Genomic DNA, 18,070 nt, shown 5'->3' with positions numbered 1-18,070 from the left:
AACTCGTTAGTCAGAGATATAGAAAGACAGGTCGTACATATTGTCTGCAGCTGTGAAAAGCAAGGTGGAGCTGTTTCCCCAAATCAAGAAAAGATCGAGACTACATGCACGATGACCGCAACCACAGGCTATGATAAAGATCCGGTTTGTGAAGAATTGATGGACATCAATGTCCTCGACTATGATGGTAGCGGAATCTCCAATGCATAAAAATAGGAGATAAAGCCGCCTGGCTTGATGATAAACTTCGTTCGCTCCGTTCGTTGGAATGTTGATCAATCTCTCCCCGCGACTCCTGAACATGTATAAGGCTGCATGTTGTATGTTGTCCCATTCGCTTATGGCCTCTTGAAAGACATGTGATTCTAACGTCGACACTGTTCAGTAGACTACGAACAAGCTCAACGCATGCAAAGAATTCAAAATTTCATCTGAAGACGACATCGTTCTGAGGTGGGACAAATCTATACCGATGGGACCTACCCAGCCACGAAGCTTTGTCCAACAAGGGAAAAGTAACTCTCCTTCGGTTCTTATCTCTGCCAATGACAGCGGGTCCGATGCCTGTTATCAACATGGAATTCTCCGAGCCCCCCAGCCCTGCTATGCAGTGATCCCGATCAACATTCCATTTCCCATTTTGATCCGCTGAGCGGAGCGGTTTGTGCACTCACAAAGTGGGCCAAGTTTCGAGGAGACCGTTGTAATTTCTCCGGGCTATCTCTAGAGCGGATCCCGCATCTGATCGCCGACGCCACGAATTGTAGCAGCTGCAACATCGTGTTTAATACCTTCTCGGGCAGTCAATAATGATATATAGAAGACATGCCTCATTGTGGAAATTTCTGTAAGCATCATGCGAAGACCTAGAAACTTGAGAAATCACCACAGTTCAATCTACTTAGACGCGTGACTGGTGAAACTGACCATATCAGTACATCTAGGGGGTCAGCATCACATTGTTGGGACCCCAGTCCACCTGGATTCCAGGTATGTGCTTTTTCACTACCTTCCTGGCATGCTGATTGGAAGGACTCTTGTCAGGGAGATTTCTTTCGTCATGCAGCTAGCTTCCATTAGCTTATTTCCCTTTCCCACGCCGATCCTGGCTTCCCTTTTAAACAGCCGCGTTGAATATAAACCCTTTTCAAAGGAGGGTTTCCCCCGTGGATTTCGCACGTAACAACTTGTGCTTCCTGATCCTTACCACGCCCGTGATCACAGACTCGTGATATTTTGCATCATGGAGTTTAAGGAGTATACTCCCAGCTTCACCAGCCGGGAAACAACCTTCGTACCTTCCGACCAACAGTCCGACAGCAGAATCATTTTAGACGACGAGAAATTGCCACCAGTTGATGGAGGTGTTCAAGCATGGCTGTTCCTTATGGCTTCTGCGATGCTCGAAGCTCTTGTTTGGGGTACGTGATCATTGTTATTCTTGGTCGAAGATGAATTGCTGTTGAAGCTAACACGTGAGTAGGTTACGCATTCGCCTTTGGTATATTTCAAGACTACTACAGTACACATGCGCCATTTAAAGGATCCGATAACATCGCAGTTATCGGCACCTGTGCGATGGTTCGTTGCCCACATATTCATGGTTGCCTTCTCTCACTAACACGACACCCAGGGCATTGCATATTTGGTTGCTCCGTTGGCAATCATTTTGATGATCTTAGTGCCAAAGATCGCTCGCTGGGTGTCAACTATAGGAGTTGTTATCATGTGTCTGTCTTTGGCACTGAGCTCCTTTTCCACCAACGTCATGCATCTTATTTTGTCACAAGGAATTGGCTTTGGAATTGGCGGTTGCTTTGCCTATACTCCCACCATCCTGTTCATGTCGGAGTGGTTCGATAAGCGAAAAGGTCTTGCCTTTGGTATTGTCTGGGTGAGTCACAAAATATACTTCGCACCATAAGCTCCTTACGGCAAGTCGAACTGATATATATATATTATTAGGCCGGGTCTGGTGTGTCCGGCATAGTCTTCCCACTTGCCATCCAGTGGCTGTTGAACCAGTATGGGATTGAAGCCACGCTTCAAATTTCATCAGTGACATTGTTCATTCTTGCCGTACCTTTCCTCTACTTTCATCGACCGAGGCTGCAAACAACAGAAATTGCGTACCACCGTCTGAATTTTCATTTCTTGTACAACAAAGTCTTCATAATTTACCAGCTCGGCAACACACTCGAAGCAATCGGATTCTTCCTGCCGACCATCTATCTTCCGACATACGCCCGAAGCCTAGGTGCCAGTGACTACATGGCGTCTCTCACAGTAATCCTCGTCAACTTGTTTACAGTATTCGGCTCTGTGATCATGGGATTCCTTTCCGATCGATATCACGTCACTACCTGCATCCTGATGTCGACTGTCGGTACCGTTCTCGCAGTCTTTTTCATTTGGGGTTTCGCCGACTCTATCCCGCCTTTATACGTCTTTTGTATTGCCTATGGTCTCCTCGCGGGCGGCTTCTCCTCCACCTGGGCTGGAGTCTCGAATGAAGTGCAGAAAGCCAATCCATTAGCTGACGCGACTGTCATTTTCCCGTTCATGGAAACAGGACGTGGAATTGGCAATGTGGTAAGTGGGCCCCTCAGTGAGGCTTTGCTCAAGGCAGATCGCTGGAAAGGACATGCGTTGGGTGCATATGGAACTGGCTACGGTACACTCGTTGTTTGCACTGGCGCAACTGCATTGGTTGGTGGCCTCTCTGTGGTGGCCCGTCAGTTTAACTGGATATAAAAAATCGCTGGCAACATACAACCATGTCCCATGGGCCGGCCATGGCGTGACTAGGGGCTATTCCATAAATCCGGGAGGTATTATCTTAAATGAGAGCTATGAGAGCATAACGGTGATAAATATATGATTGTGATAATGGCTTATTGATATCTGCAAAAATGATGCTATATAATGCTACTACAAATATCCATGCGCAGACGCTTTGCGGTAAATAAATATAAAATACAAGTTGATCAAAGTTGATAAATGCGCTGCATGTACATTTACTTGGAAACCCAGCCCCACACCTTCCAGTACCATGGCTTGGGGGGATTGACTTCCTTTTCGTAGTGCAAACGACCAGTGTCAATATCGGCATCGGCCACACTGACAAATGAGGGACGAACAATGACTTTGTGTCCGACATAGAGCACCACAAAAACAATGGGGCAGATGTAGGCAATGAAGAAGTCGGTCACCTTGAAATGTGGGATGAAAGAAGTGAAGCCCTGGGTGAGGGCGATCAGGATGTTGAAGAAGAGACCATACCAAGCGAGATATGGTTGCAAAATAGCCTTATATGGAAGAGTATCGCGAGAAATGCCACGGCTTGCCAATACGCGCATAAACGCAATGTGACACGCATTGATTGAAGCCCAAGTAATGAAGCCGGCAACACTAGAAAGGTTCACGAGCCAAGTGAATACTTGCCCAGCGTCATTGGAAACGTTCATGAAACCCAATAAACCAAACAAAGCGGTGAATGTCACACTGATGTACGGAACACCGTGCTTGGTCACCCAGCTAAAGCAGGCAGGAGCGAATCCTTCATGTGCCAGTCCAGTCAGGACTCGACTGCCACTGTACACATTGGAGTTTGCAGCCGATAAGACCACGGACAAGAGCACGCCATTAATCAAGCTTGGAAGAACTTTGACACCTGCCAAATCAGCGGCGATAACCATAGGCGAGGATGATGCATTGGTTGTCGCAGTAGTGAGGCGGCCGTTGGTGTAGGGGACCACGAGTCCAATAAAGAAAATGGTCAAAACGAAGAAGAAAAGAATTCGGACAAATGTCTTGCGGATAGCCGATGGAACCGTCTTTTGCGGATTTTCAGTCTCTCCAGCGGCCACGCCGACAAGCTCCGTACCCTGGTAGGAAAATCCGGCTTGGATGAGAACCGCCCAGAAGCCAACGAACTTGCCAATAGATGCCGGTAAATCGGTGCTGTACGAGGCAAACGCTCCAGGCGTGCTCCAGTAGCGGAAGCCTATATATCCTTGCTCTCCAACTCCAGCATCGATGCAAATGGCAAAAAGGATGAAGCCGATAACAGTGGCCACTTTGATAGTTGAGAACCAGAACTCCACCTCGCCGTAGAAATTGACGGGGAGAAAGTTCATGGCCGTGATAAACACCCAGAACGCTCCGATGAAGATGGCAATGTTCAGAGTAGGATCCCAATATTGAATGATGGTACCGGTGGCCGTCAGTTCGACAGCAAATGTGGAAGCCCAGTTGAACCAATAGATCCAGCCCATGGAAAATCCGAGGCTAGGGTCGATCAGGCGGGCTGCGTAGGATGTGAAGGCACCGGAGATTGGGATATAGGTTGCAACTTCGCCCAAGGAGCTCATCACAGAATAGACGATGGAGCCGACAAAGATGTAGGCGATCAACGCGCCTGCCGGACCGGATGTCGCAATAGCAGTGCCACTGGAGATAAATAGTCCTATACAAGTTAGATTTTGGGATTCGTCTAGCTGAAGGCGTGAGGGCAATAGAGTATACCTGTGCCGATAGTTCCACCTGTCACGGAAGTAAGTTAGCAACTCCTGTAATCTATTTTATCAAGAAAGCCAAGCCATACCAATTGCAATCATCTGTAGATGCCTGCTTTTCAGCTTGCGCTTCAGTTCCCCAGTATTGGGATTCGCGGAGTGATTTTGCTCCGCATCGGACTTCTTGGTGTCTTGGAAAGCATTATCTGTGTCCGACTGTGCAGAAATCGCATTTGCAGGGGCTTTGCTATCATCGTGTGCCGCGGAGGCATCTTGAGTAGCCATGTCGGGCATGGAAGCGCCACGGGGTATATCCGATTGGAATGGGATTTGTATATTTGGGGTTCAGGATTGTCTGGTCTTCGATCTCGTTCAGAGATTTTTCTGCAGAGATCGGGTTCGGTGCAGCTCCGAGAAGCGTTCCATGGGTGGAGCAAATTGGAAAAATCTTAAATGTTTTAGGTAAGTGGCGTCATGCTACCCGAAAGGGGAGGATCCAACGAGGAAGGCGTATGGAGTACTTCTGGGGGAAGTACTGATGGCTATAAGCTACAAAGTTTGTGTCAAAAATTACCTACTAAACCGAAGTACAGATCCCCAAGAGTTACTTGACGCGAAGTACTCCTTGAAAAGCTTAGGGACCGAACTCGACGATCCACATTTAAACAACTTCCATCACGGGACAAGCTCGGCAGAATTGACAACTTGCGGCCTGGGGGATCAGGCCTAACATATTTTACATAACTAACGTATTTCACAAGCGAGTGGATCACACAAGCGAATGGATCACCGCAGAACACCATAGTTAAGGCTTTTTTTGACAACCACAACTTGAATCTGAATTAAATTTTTTTTCCATGGATCGATAACCATCTTATATAGCCTGCAGAGTTTTGAAGTGAATTGAAAGGCTTAATAATGGCGATACCATAAATTACGTTGTAATTAAGCTATCTCAGCTGTAAACATATATATTTTTCATATTTTATTATAAATTTCCTCTAAACTTTGTCAAAGTGCTATACTAAGTATCTTAAATATACCCTCGAATTCCAGAATTTATCTAAGCATCTGTTGTTGGGATATAGTATTGTAATTTATCGCCTTAACTATGGTGTTCTGCGGTGATCCATTCGCTTGTGTGATCCACTCGCATGTGAACTACGTTAACCATAGTTAGTTAGTTAGTAAATGGGATAAACTACAACTTGATATCTCAACTGTGAGTTTTTCCTTGTAGGCTAATGGTTTTTAGGTTCTAACCTTACTATAGAGTTTAGAGAGTTTCTATAACTTTGGTGATGACAATGCATATTGTAGTGACGTCTACGCACTGACCTCACCTTTCTTCATTCCAAGATTTCGATTTTTAGTTATGTAATCATTTATGTAGGGCACCTGGAGGTTTACAAGTAGAACATATTAAGGATACACACTCCTGCACCTTTCTGAATTCGCTCTTTGGACGTAAGTCTGAGAACCCTTTATGTGTCTTGGTAGGCACAAAGTGGAATTACGTGTGCTGAATCGACCCGTATGCTCGAGAGCATACAGCACTAAGTGTTCCCCTCTTTGTATCTGGCTTAGACCGATGTAATTTTTGATACCATGATATTGCAACTTTTCAATTGCCTTGAAATTGATTTATATCATTCAAAATATTTATATCATTCAAAATCCGTGTTAACCGCCATCAAGTAATTATGGAATCAATCAAGGACATTGTTGTGGAGATATCAAGTTGTAATTTAACGTATTTCACAAGCGAGTGACGCAGTCTAAACACACATTAGGTTAACGTATTCGGTAAGCGAGCTGGCCATGTAAGCGGGCTGGCCACCCCCAAAACACATAGTAAATATGATAAATTACAACTTGATATCTCAACGCCAATACTTTTGTTTGATTTCACTGCTTGTCGATAGCTATTGATAAGGATTTTGAATACTGTATATCAATCTTAGGGATATCGAAAAGGTACATTATCAGGGTATTAAAAATTACAGTGCTAAAAGCCAGAAATATATATATCCTAACCATAAAGACATATATATTTCCCAAACTCCCTAGGGAGGCTAGATATTACCTAGAAAGCATTAGGATGCAAGGAAATCTCTATATAGACTACTATTGCTGCGATATCAAGTTGTAATTTATCGCATTTAACATGTGTTTTGGGGGTGGCCAGCCCGCTTACATGGCCAGCTCGCTTACCGAATACGTTAGTTTAACAAAGGCCGCCATGTTGACACCTGAACTAGCAGGCCACAAGGCTCCAACATCAACCTTCTAACTTAGAGCGAGTTGACATTTATGTTTATGGAAAACTATGCGCGAAATATCGTCTGAAACAGCCATGTCTCATACCCTAGCACTACTTACTTTACTTTCAGTTACCTAGGTAATATGTTGATGCGGTTTCGGCCGTACTTCTGTCAGAATGGCCTGGCCCCGACCTTAACTTGGTCAGGGGTCAGATCAAATCTTGGCCATTGAGGTCTTAGTACTATGTTTCATATCCTTCTTCTTTGGGCCAGCCAATCCAAATATGTATGCCCCGATTTTGTGCATCTGAATCTCCTCTGCGCCTTCCGTGATCCAATACCGACGGAAATGACGATATATATGCCGAAAGGGGTAGTGGCGAGAGTATCCACCCCCGTGAATCTGATCAGTTAGTCATGTCTTAACGATCAGCCGGGTATGCACATACCTGAGCTGCTCGGTCTGCAGCTTAACAGCATAATCGATTTGCCCAGAAGTTATACATGACCACCTGATCGGAAAAACGGCGTTCAATTTCAACCCACGGCGGCCGCTGGGTTTCGGACGACTGGCACTCCGTCACAATACGATCTATCTCCCAGATTGTCTTCAAGATAAACAATCGCAACATCTCCACCTGTGTAATCAACTCAACGACCGGGAATTAGATAGCCTGATTATCAGCTAAGGTTTTCCCCTCTCTCCCTATGTTTTCCGTGCGCGTGCGCGCTCGATGTTTCGGTCCAGGCAGTATTGTGTGGCTCACAGGAGCCGGCTGCTTAATGAATTCTATTCTCGTGCACAAATGTCTGGGTGATGGCTAGTCCCTAGTCGACCGATCCTAAACCGCCGATCCGGGAACCCATACACTATTCAGTTCCACTGTTACGTGGTTAGTGGGCATGTTCAATGTCCACTCGTAACTAATGATGCGAACCCCTTTTGTGTGACGAGAAACTAAAAACGTAGTAATGCCTTGTGATGATCCTGCTTGGCCAGATGTTCGCGTAAAGATGAGAAAGTGAGTACAGTGATGCGCCCCTGTCCGCCACTTCTTTGTTCCAGTGAATCCAAACCCTCCCCGAATTTAGTGAGCGGTAGTAGACATGAATGTCACATCACTTCCGTGGTCGGGCTCAGTAAGACCGAGCGTTATTCGGAACTCTCCTCGCAGACGTGCAGGAATCAAGGTATCCGTTTGTTGTTGACTGCCAAAATGGTGGAGCATCAAAACATCCGGGAAATTTCTAACGATGCTACGCTCAATTTATAAATCATTCCCTAGTCCCAAATTACCACCGTACACGGGATTCGAGGCTAAGTGATAGCGAATGGCGGACATCCATATGTTCGCGTCTGGATGTCACTGTCTCCTATAGATCCTGGGGAAAGCGAATCGGTAAAAACCCGAGGAGACGTCTATTAGCCACACTCGTCTCTGAACTTTGTTCAATTGACCTAATAGCTATTCCCATCCCTTTCGTGGATTCCCATTATTTTCTCAGTCGGTCCGTGCATACTCACGGCGGTGATCGACGAAGCGGTTATCATCCTCGGAATGCTATAGTGGGAGAATAGTTAGGTGGATAAAAAAATCAATCGATTATATTTGAGTTTTAAGAATCTGCTGGTAAGTCAAAATTCATGATGTTATTACTGATAATAGTAGGTCTTACAGGCTATCTACGTACATATGTAGCAAGTATAAACTGCTCGGTTTCCGCGCATTCGGACCTTAGCGATCACGCATATCTCGGTGTAATACCCGAGCATGACTGCACAGGAAATTACACATTTCTACTTTACAGATGGGAACGAGTTATGGAAGAAAAACCTCCTACGAACGTTAGACAAACCTGGCACGGAAGCACGGGAGCTAAGAGACTGCCGAGGGGGCGGGACTTATTTCCGACGCTCCCTCCCCTGCGGAGTGAATGATGGCTTGCAAGGTCTTAAAAAAATTCCGGAAGTGCAGCATCTCGAAATACGAGGTGTTCGGGGAAGCAAACATGTTTTATGGAGATGGGCGTAATATGTCATATGTATGACTACGACCCACAAGGATTTGTGTGCAACCCAGCCATTTTACCTCCTACGACACTTTGGGAGAAGTACCATGCTCTTGGGATTTGTTTATACGCCTGCTTATTTGCTCTGACTGTGCCGTGTGTATCAGCGAAGGAGTTCCCATGCTGATGGTTTCGCAGCGTCTGAGCATATCTCAAGATTCTATCATTAGGACCGTATTTCCGATAAGAACCATCCATGATATTCCACCATTTCATCAAAGTTTCGTGTTTGAACTTTGAATCAACTTTGGACAAAGGCGTTGTCTGTGGGTTCTCCTTTTTGACAGTTCCGCTACTCCCAATTGGGAAATGACACCCTAACTTCACTGCCGATATCACCCCTTTGAAAAATGAATGATGGGAAGAAGATGCGAAAAATCTCCCTTCACTCAGAGTATCTTATCATTGTTATTCTCTTACCTTGTGGTTCTTCAGCTGTCGGTAGTCTCGCCGCTTTGTCCTTCGGGGATGGGACGGGATGGATCCGTGAGGGTTCCACCGAGGCCCCGTGCCCTTAAACGGGGCTTGGAAGTCATCAACCCGAACCTCTCCTAAGGAGTGAAATGGATGATCCTGAACTCGGACACATTTTTGAGACCCACGGCCGAATTAATGACCGTGTAATCGACTATTTCTCCTGTCACGGATGTGCCGCGATAGGTCGCAGAATATGCTACTGCACGAGGCCCCAGATGTTCTTATTTCCCTCCTTCTCTATCCACAAAGGACTGACGCGGGATGTTACCGACGGTATGGGTTCCAATCACCGTTTCGCATTCATAGGGTCTAGTTGTACCATTGAATGTACTTTGTACTTCTTGACATGTGTGGGGCGAGAATTCAAGAAGATGGAAAAAGGCTGCCGACCGTGAACTAGAAGATTGGCTTTAATTGCACCTTTCCTCGCCCACAACGTGTTTCTCCTCTCTCCTTAAATACACGGAGCATGGAATTTTGGAACGCCGTTATCAAACAGCCCATCGTGGCCATTGTCGTGGTTGGAGTGACCTATGGAGTGTGCTTGGCAGCCTATCGGCTATGGCTTTCACCACTCGCTCATTTCCCTGGACCAAAGCTGGCCGCTATGACAATGTGGTACGAGTTCTACTATGATTCGTTCCTCGAAGGCCAGTACACTTTTCGAATCGCTGAGATGCATCGCAAATACGGCCCCGTTGTGAGAATCAGTCCCTTTGAAATACACATCGACGATCCAGAGTACTATGAGGTCTTATATTCTCGAGATAACCCGAGGGACAAATACATACATTTGACTGGCATGTTTGGGGCACCTGCCTCCTCTTTCGGAACAGTCGATCACCGCCGCCATCGGATACGTCGACAACCTATGAACCCATTCTTTTCTCACCAGCGGATCCGGCACTTGGAGCCTATGATTCGCGGAATGATTGATAAACTGCTCAAAGGAATGCGAAATTGGAAGGAGAGAAATACACCGCTGCAAGTTTATCATGCGTTCAATGCCTACGCGACAGACGTAGTTGCGGAGTATACTATGGGTGAATCGTTCCATTATTTGGATGACCCTGATTTCACACCACAGTGGTCGAAGACGATTGAGGCAATTGTGCGGGTCGGGGTTCAATTCAAACAGTTTCGCTGGGTCTTCGGCTTGTTCGAGCTCCTTCCACGGTGGCTGGTTGTGATTATCAACCCTCACATCGGTCTGGTAGTTGATCAGAGACTCGAAAGTTTGCGACTAGCGAAATTGGTCATTGATAGTCAAGCCGCCGGTGGGAACTTGACAGATGATAAGGCTAGTGTGCCGAAAGGTACATTGTTTCACGCGCTGCTAGACAGCAAACTTCCCTCAGAGGAAAAGGCTGCGGGCCGCTTGAGTCAAGAGGTTTTCACCGTCATCTCGGCAGGAGGAGAAACGACTGCGAAGAATCTGACGACACTCACCTTCCATCTACTTAACAACCCAGACAAGTTACAAAGGCTGCGGGATGAGCTTAACCGACTCGACCCCGATAGAACAGCGACGTTGGTAGAATACGAAGCAATGCCATACCTCGTAAGTTTCTCCATTCGCAATGTCGAGCTTATGAAATGCCAAAGATCTAACAATACATTAGACTTCTGTTATGCTCGAGGGCTTAAGGTATGTACAGCTTTTGTCTCTTAGCCCCCCAGGGGCTACTTTACTATTTGCTTATTTAATATTCATGAAGAATCACCAACGCTGTGGGAACGAGGCTTCAACGCAGCTCTCCAGATCAAGCTATGACTTACAAGGACTGGGTCATTCCTCCCGGGGTAAGATATCTTGATCCACTTGTTTGTGGTTGCTCAGGTCTTGTTTTGACGATATACACCAGACATATGTGGGGATGACCGGCCTATTTATCCACCACGATGAAGATATTTTCCCAGACTCGCACAGTTTCGTTCCAGAGCGATGGATGGACCCAGCGAAGAGGAAAGGCCTCGAAAAGTATCTGGTTTCTTTTAGCAAGGGATCAAGACAGTGCATTGGCATCCCGTATGTTAATATCCTCGGAGAGTTCAATTTCAATCGTGTACTAACATCTTTTGACCAGGCTTGCACGGGCGGAGATCCTTATAGCAATTGCCACCATTTTCCGGGAATTTGAGATGGAGCTCTACGAGACTACAGTAGATGACGTTCGAACCGCACGAGACATGTTTGTTGGTCACCCACGCAAAGGAAGTCAGGGTGTTCGCGTTATGATAAAGGATGTGAATGGACGTCCTGGTCAGAGTGAAAAGTCGCCATGAAGGGTCTTCGGCTTTGTTCTTTATTAGTGAATGCTTGTCCGATTCTAAGCGAGTTCCATGAAGAATTGAAGTGGCCGAGAGTGCTATTGAAGGCTAGCTCAAATAGAAGTTACGCCAGAATTCCAAAACCTTCCGATGGGCCCTGGTCTGGCGGATAGATTAGGCGCAAATCAGGGTATAAGCGGCTGCCAGCCTTAATTTAAACCACGTATGCCATCGGCTTTTTGACCTCAAACGTAAAGCGCACGGGGGATCTACACGACAAGAATAGACAAGGAGGTAGATACATCTGTCCTTGAATTGTACATATTATTTGCTGTCCTATAATCGATCGACATTTGCAGTGTTCGAAAACCAGCCGCGCTCTAGCCAGGGGTGCGTGGTCAGGCTTTAAACCCCTTACTTTGCATTCTCCGCCCCTCGACAGTTGGTAACAAAATACTCCGTAGTCGGTGGATTTCAGGATGTGGAGGCGAAATACGAAATCCAACAGGGGGAGAAAAAGAAAACATCACGGGCCCAGAACCAACGAGCCAGAAGGTTCTCAGTTGGGTCCTAGGACCGCCCTAATTCTCCGAATATCTGGCCTCGGGCTTAACACGGTCTGCAATCTTCCAAATCAGAGTTATCTACTCCTTATTGGGTATTAAGATGAATTTTTATGGTGGTCTATGCATGATTGATAATCTTTGGGCGGGAGTCTCCCTTGGTGGCGTCAAGCCCGCCTCCAATGCCTACAACGTAGGGACTACAATACCTCCGAGTAGCCGGCTATGACCTACGTCTTTGAGACTAGTTCTCGTATTGTCTTCTATTTAATCTCATAAGCTGTTGATCGCGATTTCCTCCTAGGTCTTCGACGCGGGTAAAACGACCGTACGCGTCTCACCTTTTCGGTCACTCACCATGAAATGGACCTCACGTTTCAGATACAGCGCTATGTGAAACAATATCCACCTCCTTTGTATCACAACTGATATGCTCTCCCATACGGTCCCCCCATTTGAGCATGGTGTAACATTTTCCATGAATCTTGATGCACCTCGTACCAGGACTCTGGGGCTCAGCCTTCAGTTCATGGATGCCAGGAAAATACCCTTAAACCTCTATCTGCATGTCCGCATGTCTATACATATGTTGTGAGAGGTTTAACTTGCTATGACCTTATAACTTGTCACACCTGAGAATTCGACATGCAAAATTGAGAGTACCCAACCCAATCACCATGTAGGGTCATGTCCAAGAATGTTGTGGATCATGTTCCAAGGGAGAGGTATACAAGCGCAGTGATACCAAACCACGCGCTTTCCTGGCCTTTTTCTATGGAACTAATTTTGAATGGAACTACGTTTCCTCGAGCCAGAAGTCTGTTTAGATGTGCTCATGGGAATGGTTCGAGCCAATTGTTAGGTTAATGTATTGCATCCAATTCCAGTGCAAGAACAAAGTACATATTTGCCCTTGGTAGCTTCTCATCAATTGTCTATCTTTGCAATTGTCAGAAGCCGTAGGGAACATTGTCTTTTCATTCATCTCATGAGCCTTACAATGCATCCAACCCCCAATTATCGACACTCTCGCCGGTCCGCTTGTGATCGTTGTCGCGGGCAGAAATTGCGATGCGAGCGCGATCACATGAATGGCATGTCTTGTGAGCGATGCCTTAAGGCTCAAGAGATATGTATCACAAGTATGAACCAGCCTGCGCCGGTCATATTACCCTCAACCCATGGGCAGACTCAAGTTCCCCGAGATGATCGTGAGAGCCAAAAAGTCAATCAAAGGCATGGATCAATGTCTATTCTTCACAAAACGTCTGCTACAAGAGTGAAGAAGTCGTTGCACTCTCCGACTGGAATCCTAGGGAGACACAATACGAACGAGCACCACTACTGGGGAGGAGTACCGTCAATGCCGGTTTTTCCTGAAGGCAGCATGCTTTCATCTTCAGACGATATTGGGCTTAATATGCCCCTAGACTTGGGAAACATCATGCCTCCTGTTGGGCAATGGGGTCATCATCAACCAAACTGGTCAACCGATCCCTATAGCTTGGTAAGTTGAAACCGAAGGGCACGTCACTCACCAACTGACAATCACCCACTATAGGCTTCTGACTGGATTCCGTCAGATCAAATATATCTGTACGAGGCAAACTCTTGCTTTCCTTCTGTTCTTACAGGTGATGTTCCACCAGGCGCGAGGCAAGCCACTGAAATGGGAATCCCCCAGCCTTTTCAACCTAAGCATCTCAACTACGGCGAGAACGAATCTCTCTTTGCAATAGAGGACCTTCCGGATCCTCCATGGGTAAATCACCCAAACCTTCCAACTACAAGCAAACCTCCCCCAAAGACAACAAGCCACGAAGCTCTCTACTCTACGAAGGATATTCGCAAGAGCCTCTTGAGATTGAAAATGGGACTTCTTGAAGATTTGGAGCTGTTCGAAACTGGATCCATGCTCCTTCAGTCTTCATCCCTTTTTTACGAAAATTCTAATTTGGCAATTGAAACACTCGACCTTCCGATATATCGCCTTCTTGATCACTCGTCTTGGCTTTTGGCAATCGTTCATTCTTCGTGTGGTACACAGGAAGAGAGTTTGGACATTACACTTCCTACACAACGATTTAAACCGGAGAACGTTGGATATGATGACTCTTTGTTTGTTCTTCCGGACGCTGGCGATAATAGTTTGGATGAATATGCCGCCACAGTATCCCCACATGATTCTGGGTACCACACTACGACAACATCTCCAGATCGAGCGACCGCTCCCACTATCCTGAAATGCGATATAGCTCTGTGGCTTGGCATTTTGGAGGGACATTGCTCTCTAGTTCGTATATATCGAGCTGTTTTCATGCGACTGTATCAGCTTTTTCTCGTCATTCCTCCGGTTGATGCAGCTACAATTCTGTTGTTACCGAAAGTACGGTTCGGGCAGTTTCATTTGGATGGAAATCTCATTACCCAAGTTCAATTATTGGTTGAGTTCAGCTCAACGATGCTAGGAAAGCTTGACCGGGCACTTAAATTGCGGACAAGTTCAGCTCAACTACAAGAGGATCGAAGGTTCGATCCATCGGAATTAGTCCGCCAGAAGGATTGGTCAACCTCGATCCGCGACATTGTCCTAGCACAAGAACAAGATCCCTCCGAGATGTCTCTGATGGAAATAATGGAGTGTTTGCGGCACCTTGTTAAAGACCCAGCCGTTATCTAATTGTATGTATGGTATTTCAATGTCCTAGACGCTTTCTAAAAGGATTTACACCTGCTGGCTTTTAGGACTTATAAATGTAGGGTAATAAAATTATAGATAATTGAGAAAGAAAAGTAGTAACGCATCTAGATAGAGCTCGGTACTGCTTGCCCACACTCAGGATTATCACAAACCAGGTGAACAAGGGACGATGTAAGGCTACCACGCGAGCGAGAAACTAGCCATATTGAATTGGAATGGAAACCACGCCGCGTTCGATTCTTTTCAATCCAAGGTCATGGTATTGACGGTCTGTCTAGCCTTTTGCAATAATGGATACCTGCACTAAGCTTCCCTTGCATATTCGGACACCGAGTCCGAGTCCGGTCTTGATTTACAATCTATATAAAGGCCCCTGGGGTATAGTGTAGAGCATATTCTCTACTGTTAAAAGGAACGGTTAGTCTCACAACCACAGAGAGAGACACCTCACAAAAAGAGGAAAAGAATCATCCCAACTTAATTTTTCAAATTTGAACCCTTCACGATGTCTGCACCAAATTTCAAAGGCATTCCTGATCTTACTGGAACCTGGGTATTGGTATGCTATCTCCATTGTATTAGTTGCCTGGCACAAGTTCTAATATGATGATTAGAACCGAAAACTGTCAACCGACCCAGATGAAATTATGGTCTTGGTAGGAGCAATAGTGAGCTGAGATGGATATTGGCTTTGCTTTACTAAGAGGAAATAGCAAGCCGTACCTTGGGTTGTCCGAAAGGTCTTGCGACATGCCCGGCTTTCCTTGCAAATCTGCCAGACCACCTCCACGTGCATAGATGAAAAGTGCGATGAAAGTTCTGCTCTGGCCGACAACTTGAACTCAGTCACAAGTCTTCGTATCACACAAACTGTCAATCCAGGTGGATTTGACAGCGAAGGAAGCTATCTGGTCAATGGAAGCAAGCAAGACCTTTCGTTGCCTATTTTCGGAGATATTCAGATGCAGCTCAAATTCATCGACAGATCTGAGGTACTGGAAGAGTCCATCCGCAAAGTCATCGAGGTAGCTAGCTTGACCAGCATGGTTATTCAAGAATTGGCTCTGAATTCGTCAAAGGGGTGGGACGCGGAAGTGATTTGGGGATTTGAAGAGCTCGAGGGAAAGAGATATCTCACTCGAAACATTAGGTCCACCAAGGAGAACAAGGTGGTTATTGCGAAGATGGTTTACGATGGCCCAAATTAGATCCCACCTATTCTCTGTGTTGAGAATTCTGTACTTTCAACAGAAATCGAATCTTGAGCCGTACCAAATGGAAACACTACCAACAGCATCCTTTCAGAACCACGCGGTTATATGGCCTCTTGATTCTAATAAAATGGCATTTTGTCCCCTCATATTAGGACATAATAGCAAGTGCTACATTTGAAAACTATGACACTAGCTAGCAATTATAGCTAAAAGGAGCAAGCTTCACAAGCACCTATAATCTAATTGCCTAATATATATAATTGTCGAAAGCTAAACCATGACGGCAACCTAAAATGCGCAGACTCGTCTATACAACGTGAAATGGCATTCTAATCATCCATCAAATGATATTTTCTCAAACAGTCACAAGTTCTGCTATAATTCTTTTAGGCCTCAATCAACGCAAGCATTCATATCATAGGCACAACAAGCTTCTTCCCCGAAACCTTTCCCTTCCGCAGCATATCTAAACCCTCCAAAATCCCTTCAAACCTGCCAGTAATGGTTTGAATTGGGCAGGGTTTAAGCTTCCCATTCTCAATCAACCCCTGGAGTTCTACGTACCACGACCGAGCCCAGACTCCAATCTCAGGCCGTGGTGGAATACCGTATGGTTCTGGGAGCTCGACACCGCGGCCAGAGATGGCACCTCCCATGACCAGTTCATGCTTGATTGCCTTTCGCGAGCAAAGACTTTCTTGATATTGTTCAAGTGCACAATACCGTCCTCCAGTGCGACCCATGGCTGCATAGCACATCCGCAGAGTCTTGGCTTCCGCAAAGGGGTCGAGGACATAGCGCAAGGTGTTCTTTGTGGCCGATCGAATGTCTTCGGCACATGTTGGAGAGTTGTAGTCAAAGACAAGATCAGCCCCGTAGGATGTCACCAAGTCGCGGTTGTGAGGGGAGCATGTTGTGATTACCCGGTGGCCGCAGCTAACGATGACGGATCAGTTACTTGAATATCGCGAAAGGCTTAAGAATAAAATCGAGTACTTACAGCTTCACCATTTGGATTGCAAGTAGTCCTATCGTGCTACCTCCGCCGTATACCAGAACATCCTCCCCTTTGGATGCTGGTGTGAGCAGAGTTCCGGGCAATTGAAGTGACCAAAAGAGAGCAACCCCAAGTGTCGCAATTGCGGTCCCGGAGAGGGATGGTGCATTGGCTAGCTCTATTCCCTTAGGAACATGGAAAGTAAAATCCGGGTCGGTTCGAATGTACTCACAATATGCCCCCGACGATGGATCTGACATATTTGAGCCTTGAACGGCACCGAAAGCCTGGTCTCCAATACGGAATCGTGCCTGTGCAGCAACTTCACTTCCCACGGCAACCACCGTGCCTGAGAAGTCACACCCATCCCAGAGACCCGGGGTCGGGAACCGCAATGGCATCTTGAAATCACACGGATTAAGGGCCACGGCAGCAGTCTTCACCAAGATTTGGTGGGGACCGAGCTCTGGGATAGGCAGACCTTCGGTAATTTGAAGAATCCCGCCTTCATGTTGAATTATTCCGGTCTGGGTAGAGGATTTATTCTGAGATTCCATCTTTTGATTGTAATAAAGTAATAAGATACCGGTAGAATTTCGACTACTTATAAACCCGGAAGACTCATTTATATAAAACAGCCGTACGACACGGATGAGAGTAATAATCAGACGACAAGCCCCGAAAAAAGAAATCAAAATAGGCACTGGCTTTTCTGGGCATGAAATTGCTTGATGGGTTTAAAATCGGCGACTCTGGTCAATGTTGCAACCTCTCTGGCTAGAGATGGAAATATCTGGCGAGATATACCCGGGGTCATGAATGGACTCTAAGGTCTGCTGAAAACCTTCGAGCTTACTATGTGTATAGAATTCTCAATTCTCAGCGATCATAACATGGAGCTGGGGTTATATCAACGCTAACCAAAAATCATAACACCCTACAGATGCAAGATTAGCGCTGTCGGTGAAATGTGTTCTTTCATCCCCCTTTGCCTGC

General features: G+C 46.1%; 6 protein-coding genes across 6 annotated transcripts; 4 read left to right on the top strand and 2 right to left on the bottom strand.

Annotated features, from left to right (window-relative positions):
• Nucleotides 1-1,243: 1,243 nt before the first annotated feature.
• Nucleotides 1,244-2,754, top strand: N7447_006132 (Major facilitator superfamily domain general substrate transporter; the record flags this gene model as incomplete). Its single annotated transcript, XM_057230394.1, has 4 exons — nt 1,244-1,421; nt 1,484-1,581; nt 1,634-1,894; nt 1,966-2,754. 4 exons carry the CDS (start codon nt 1,244-1,246, stop codon nt 2,752-2,754), a joined length of 1,326 nt encoding a protein of 441 aa, XP_057085484.1.
• Nucleotides 2,755-3,017: 263 nt separating this feature from the next.
• N7447_006131 (Amino acid permease) lies at nt 3,018-4,811 on the bottom strand (the record flags this gene model as incomplete). Its single annotated transcript, XM_057230393.1, has 3 exons — nt 3,018-4,468; nt 4,528-4,545; nt 4,607-4,811. 3 exons carry the CDS (start codon nt 4,809-4,811, stop codon nt 3,018-3,020), a joined length of 1,674 nt encoding a protein of 557 aa, XP_057085483.1.
• Nucleotides 4,812-9,797: 4,986 nt separating this feature from the next.
• Nucleotides 9,798-11,614, top strand: N7447_006130 (cytochrome P450; the record flags this gene model as incomplete). Its single annotated transcript, XM_057230392.1, has 5 exons — nt 9,798-10,889; nt 10,951-10,976; nt 11,047-11,131; nt 11,194-11,357; nt 11,416-11,614. 5 exons carry the CDS (start codon nt 9,798-9,800, stop codon nt 11,612-11,614), a joined length of 1,566 nt encoding a protein of 521 aa, XP_057085482.1.
• A 1,794-nt stretch (nt 11,615-13,408) lies between these two features.
• Nucleotides 13,409-14,842, top strand: N7447_006129 (uncharacterized protein; the record flags this gene model as incomplete). Its single annotated transcript, XM_057230391.1, has 2 exons — nt 13,409-13,669; nt 13,724-14,842. The coding sequence occupies 2 exons, from the start codon at nt 13,409-13,411 to the stop codon at nt 14,840-14,842; spliced, it is 1,380 nt and encodes a 459-aa protein (XP_057085481.1).
• A 526-nt stretch (nt 14,843-15,368) lies between these two features.
• N7447_006128 (uncharacterized protein) lies at nt 15,369-16,071 on the top strand (the record flags this gene model as incomplete). The annotated part of the gene is made up of 3 exons (XM_057230390.1): nt 15,369-15,422; nt 15,478-15,519; nt 15,577-16,071. 3 exons carry the CDS (start codon nt 15,369-15,371, stop codon nt 16,069-16,071), a joined length of 591 nt encoding a protein of 196 aa, XP_057085480.1.
• A 416-nt stretch (nt 16,072-16,487) lies between these two features.
• N7447_006127 (zinc-binding alcohol dehydrogenase family protein) lies at nt 16,488-17,631 on the bottom strand (the record flags this gene model as incomplete). Its single annotated transcript, XM_057230389.1, has 2 exons — nt 16,488-17,013; nt 17,078-17,631. The coding sequence occupies 2 exons, from the start codon at nt 17,629-17,631 to the stop codon at nt 16,488-16,490; spliced, it is 1,080 nt and encodes a 359-aa protein (XP_057085479.1).
• Between the last annotated feature and the right edge of the window lie 439 nt (nt 17,632-18,070).

This window comes from Penicillium robsamsonii, assembly GCF_028829455.1.
Source record: "Penicillium robsamsonii strain IBT 29466 chromosome Unknown utg000003l_segment0_segment0, whole genome shotgun sequence".
Lineage (NCBI taxonomy): Eukaryota > Fungi > Ascomycota > Eurotiomycetes > Eurotiales > Aspergillaceae > Penicillium > Penicillium robsamsonii.
The sequence above is the reverse complement of the archived record's forward strand: the minus strand, read 5'-3'. Positions and strand labels throughout refer to the sequence as shown.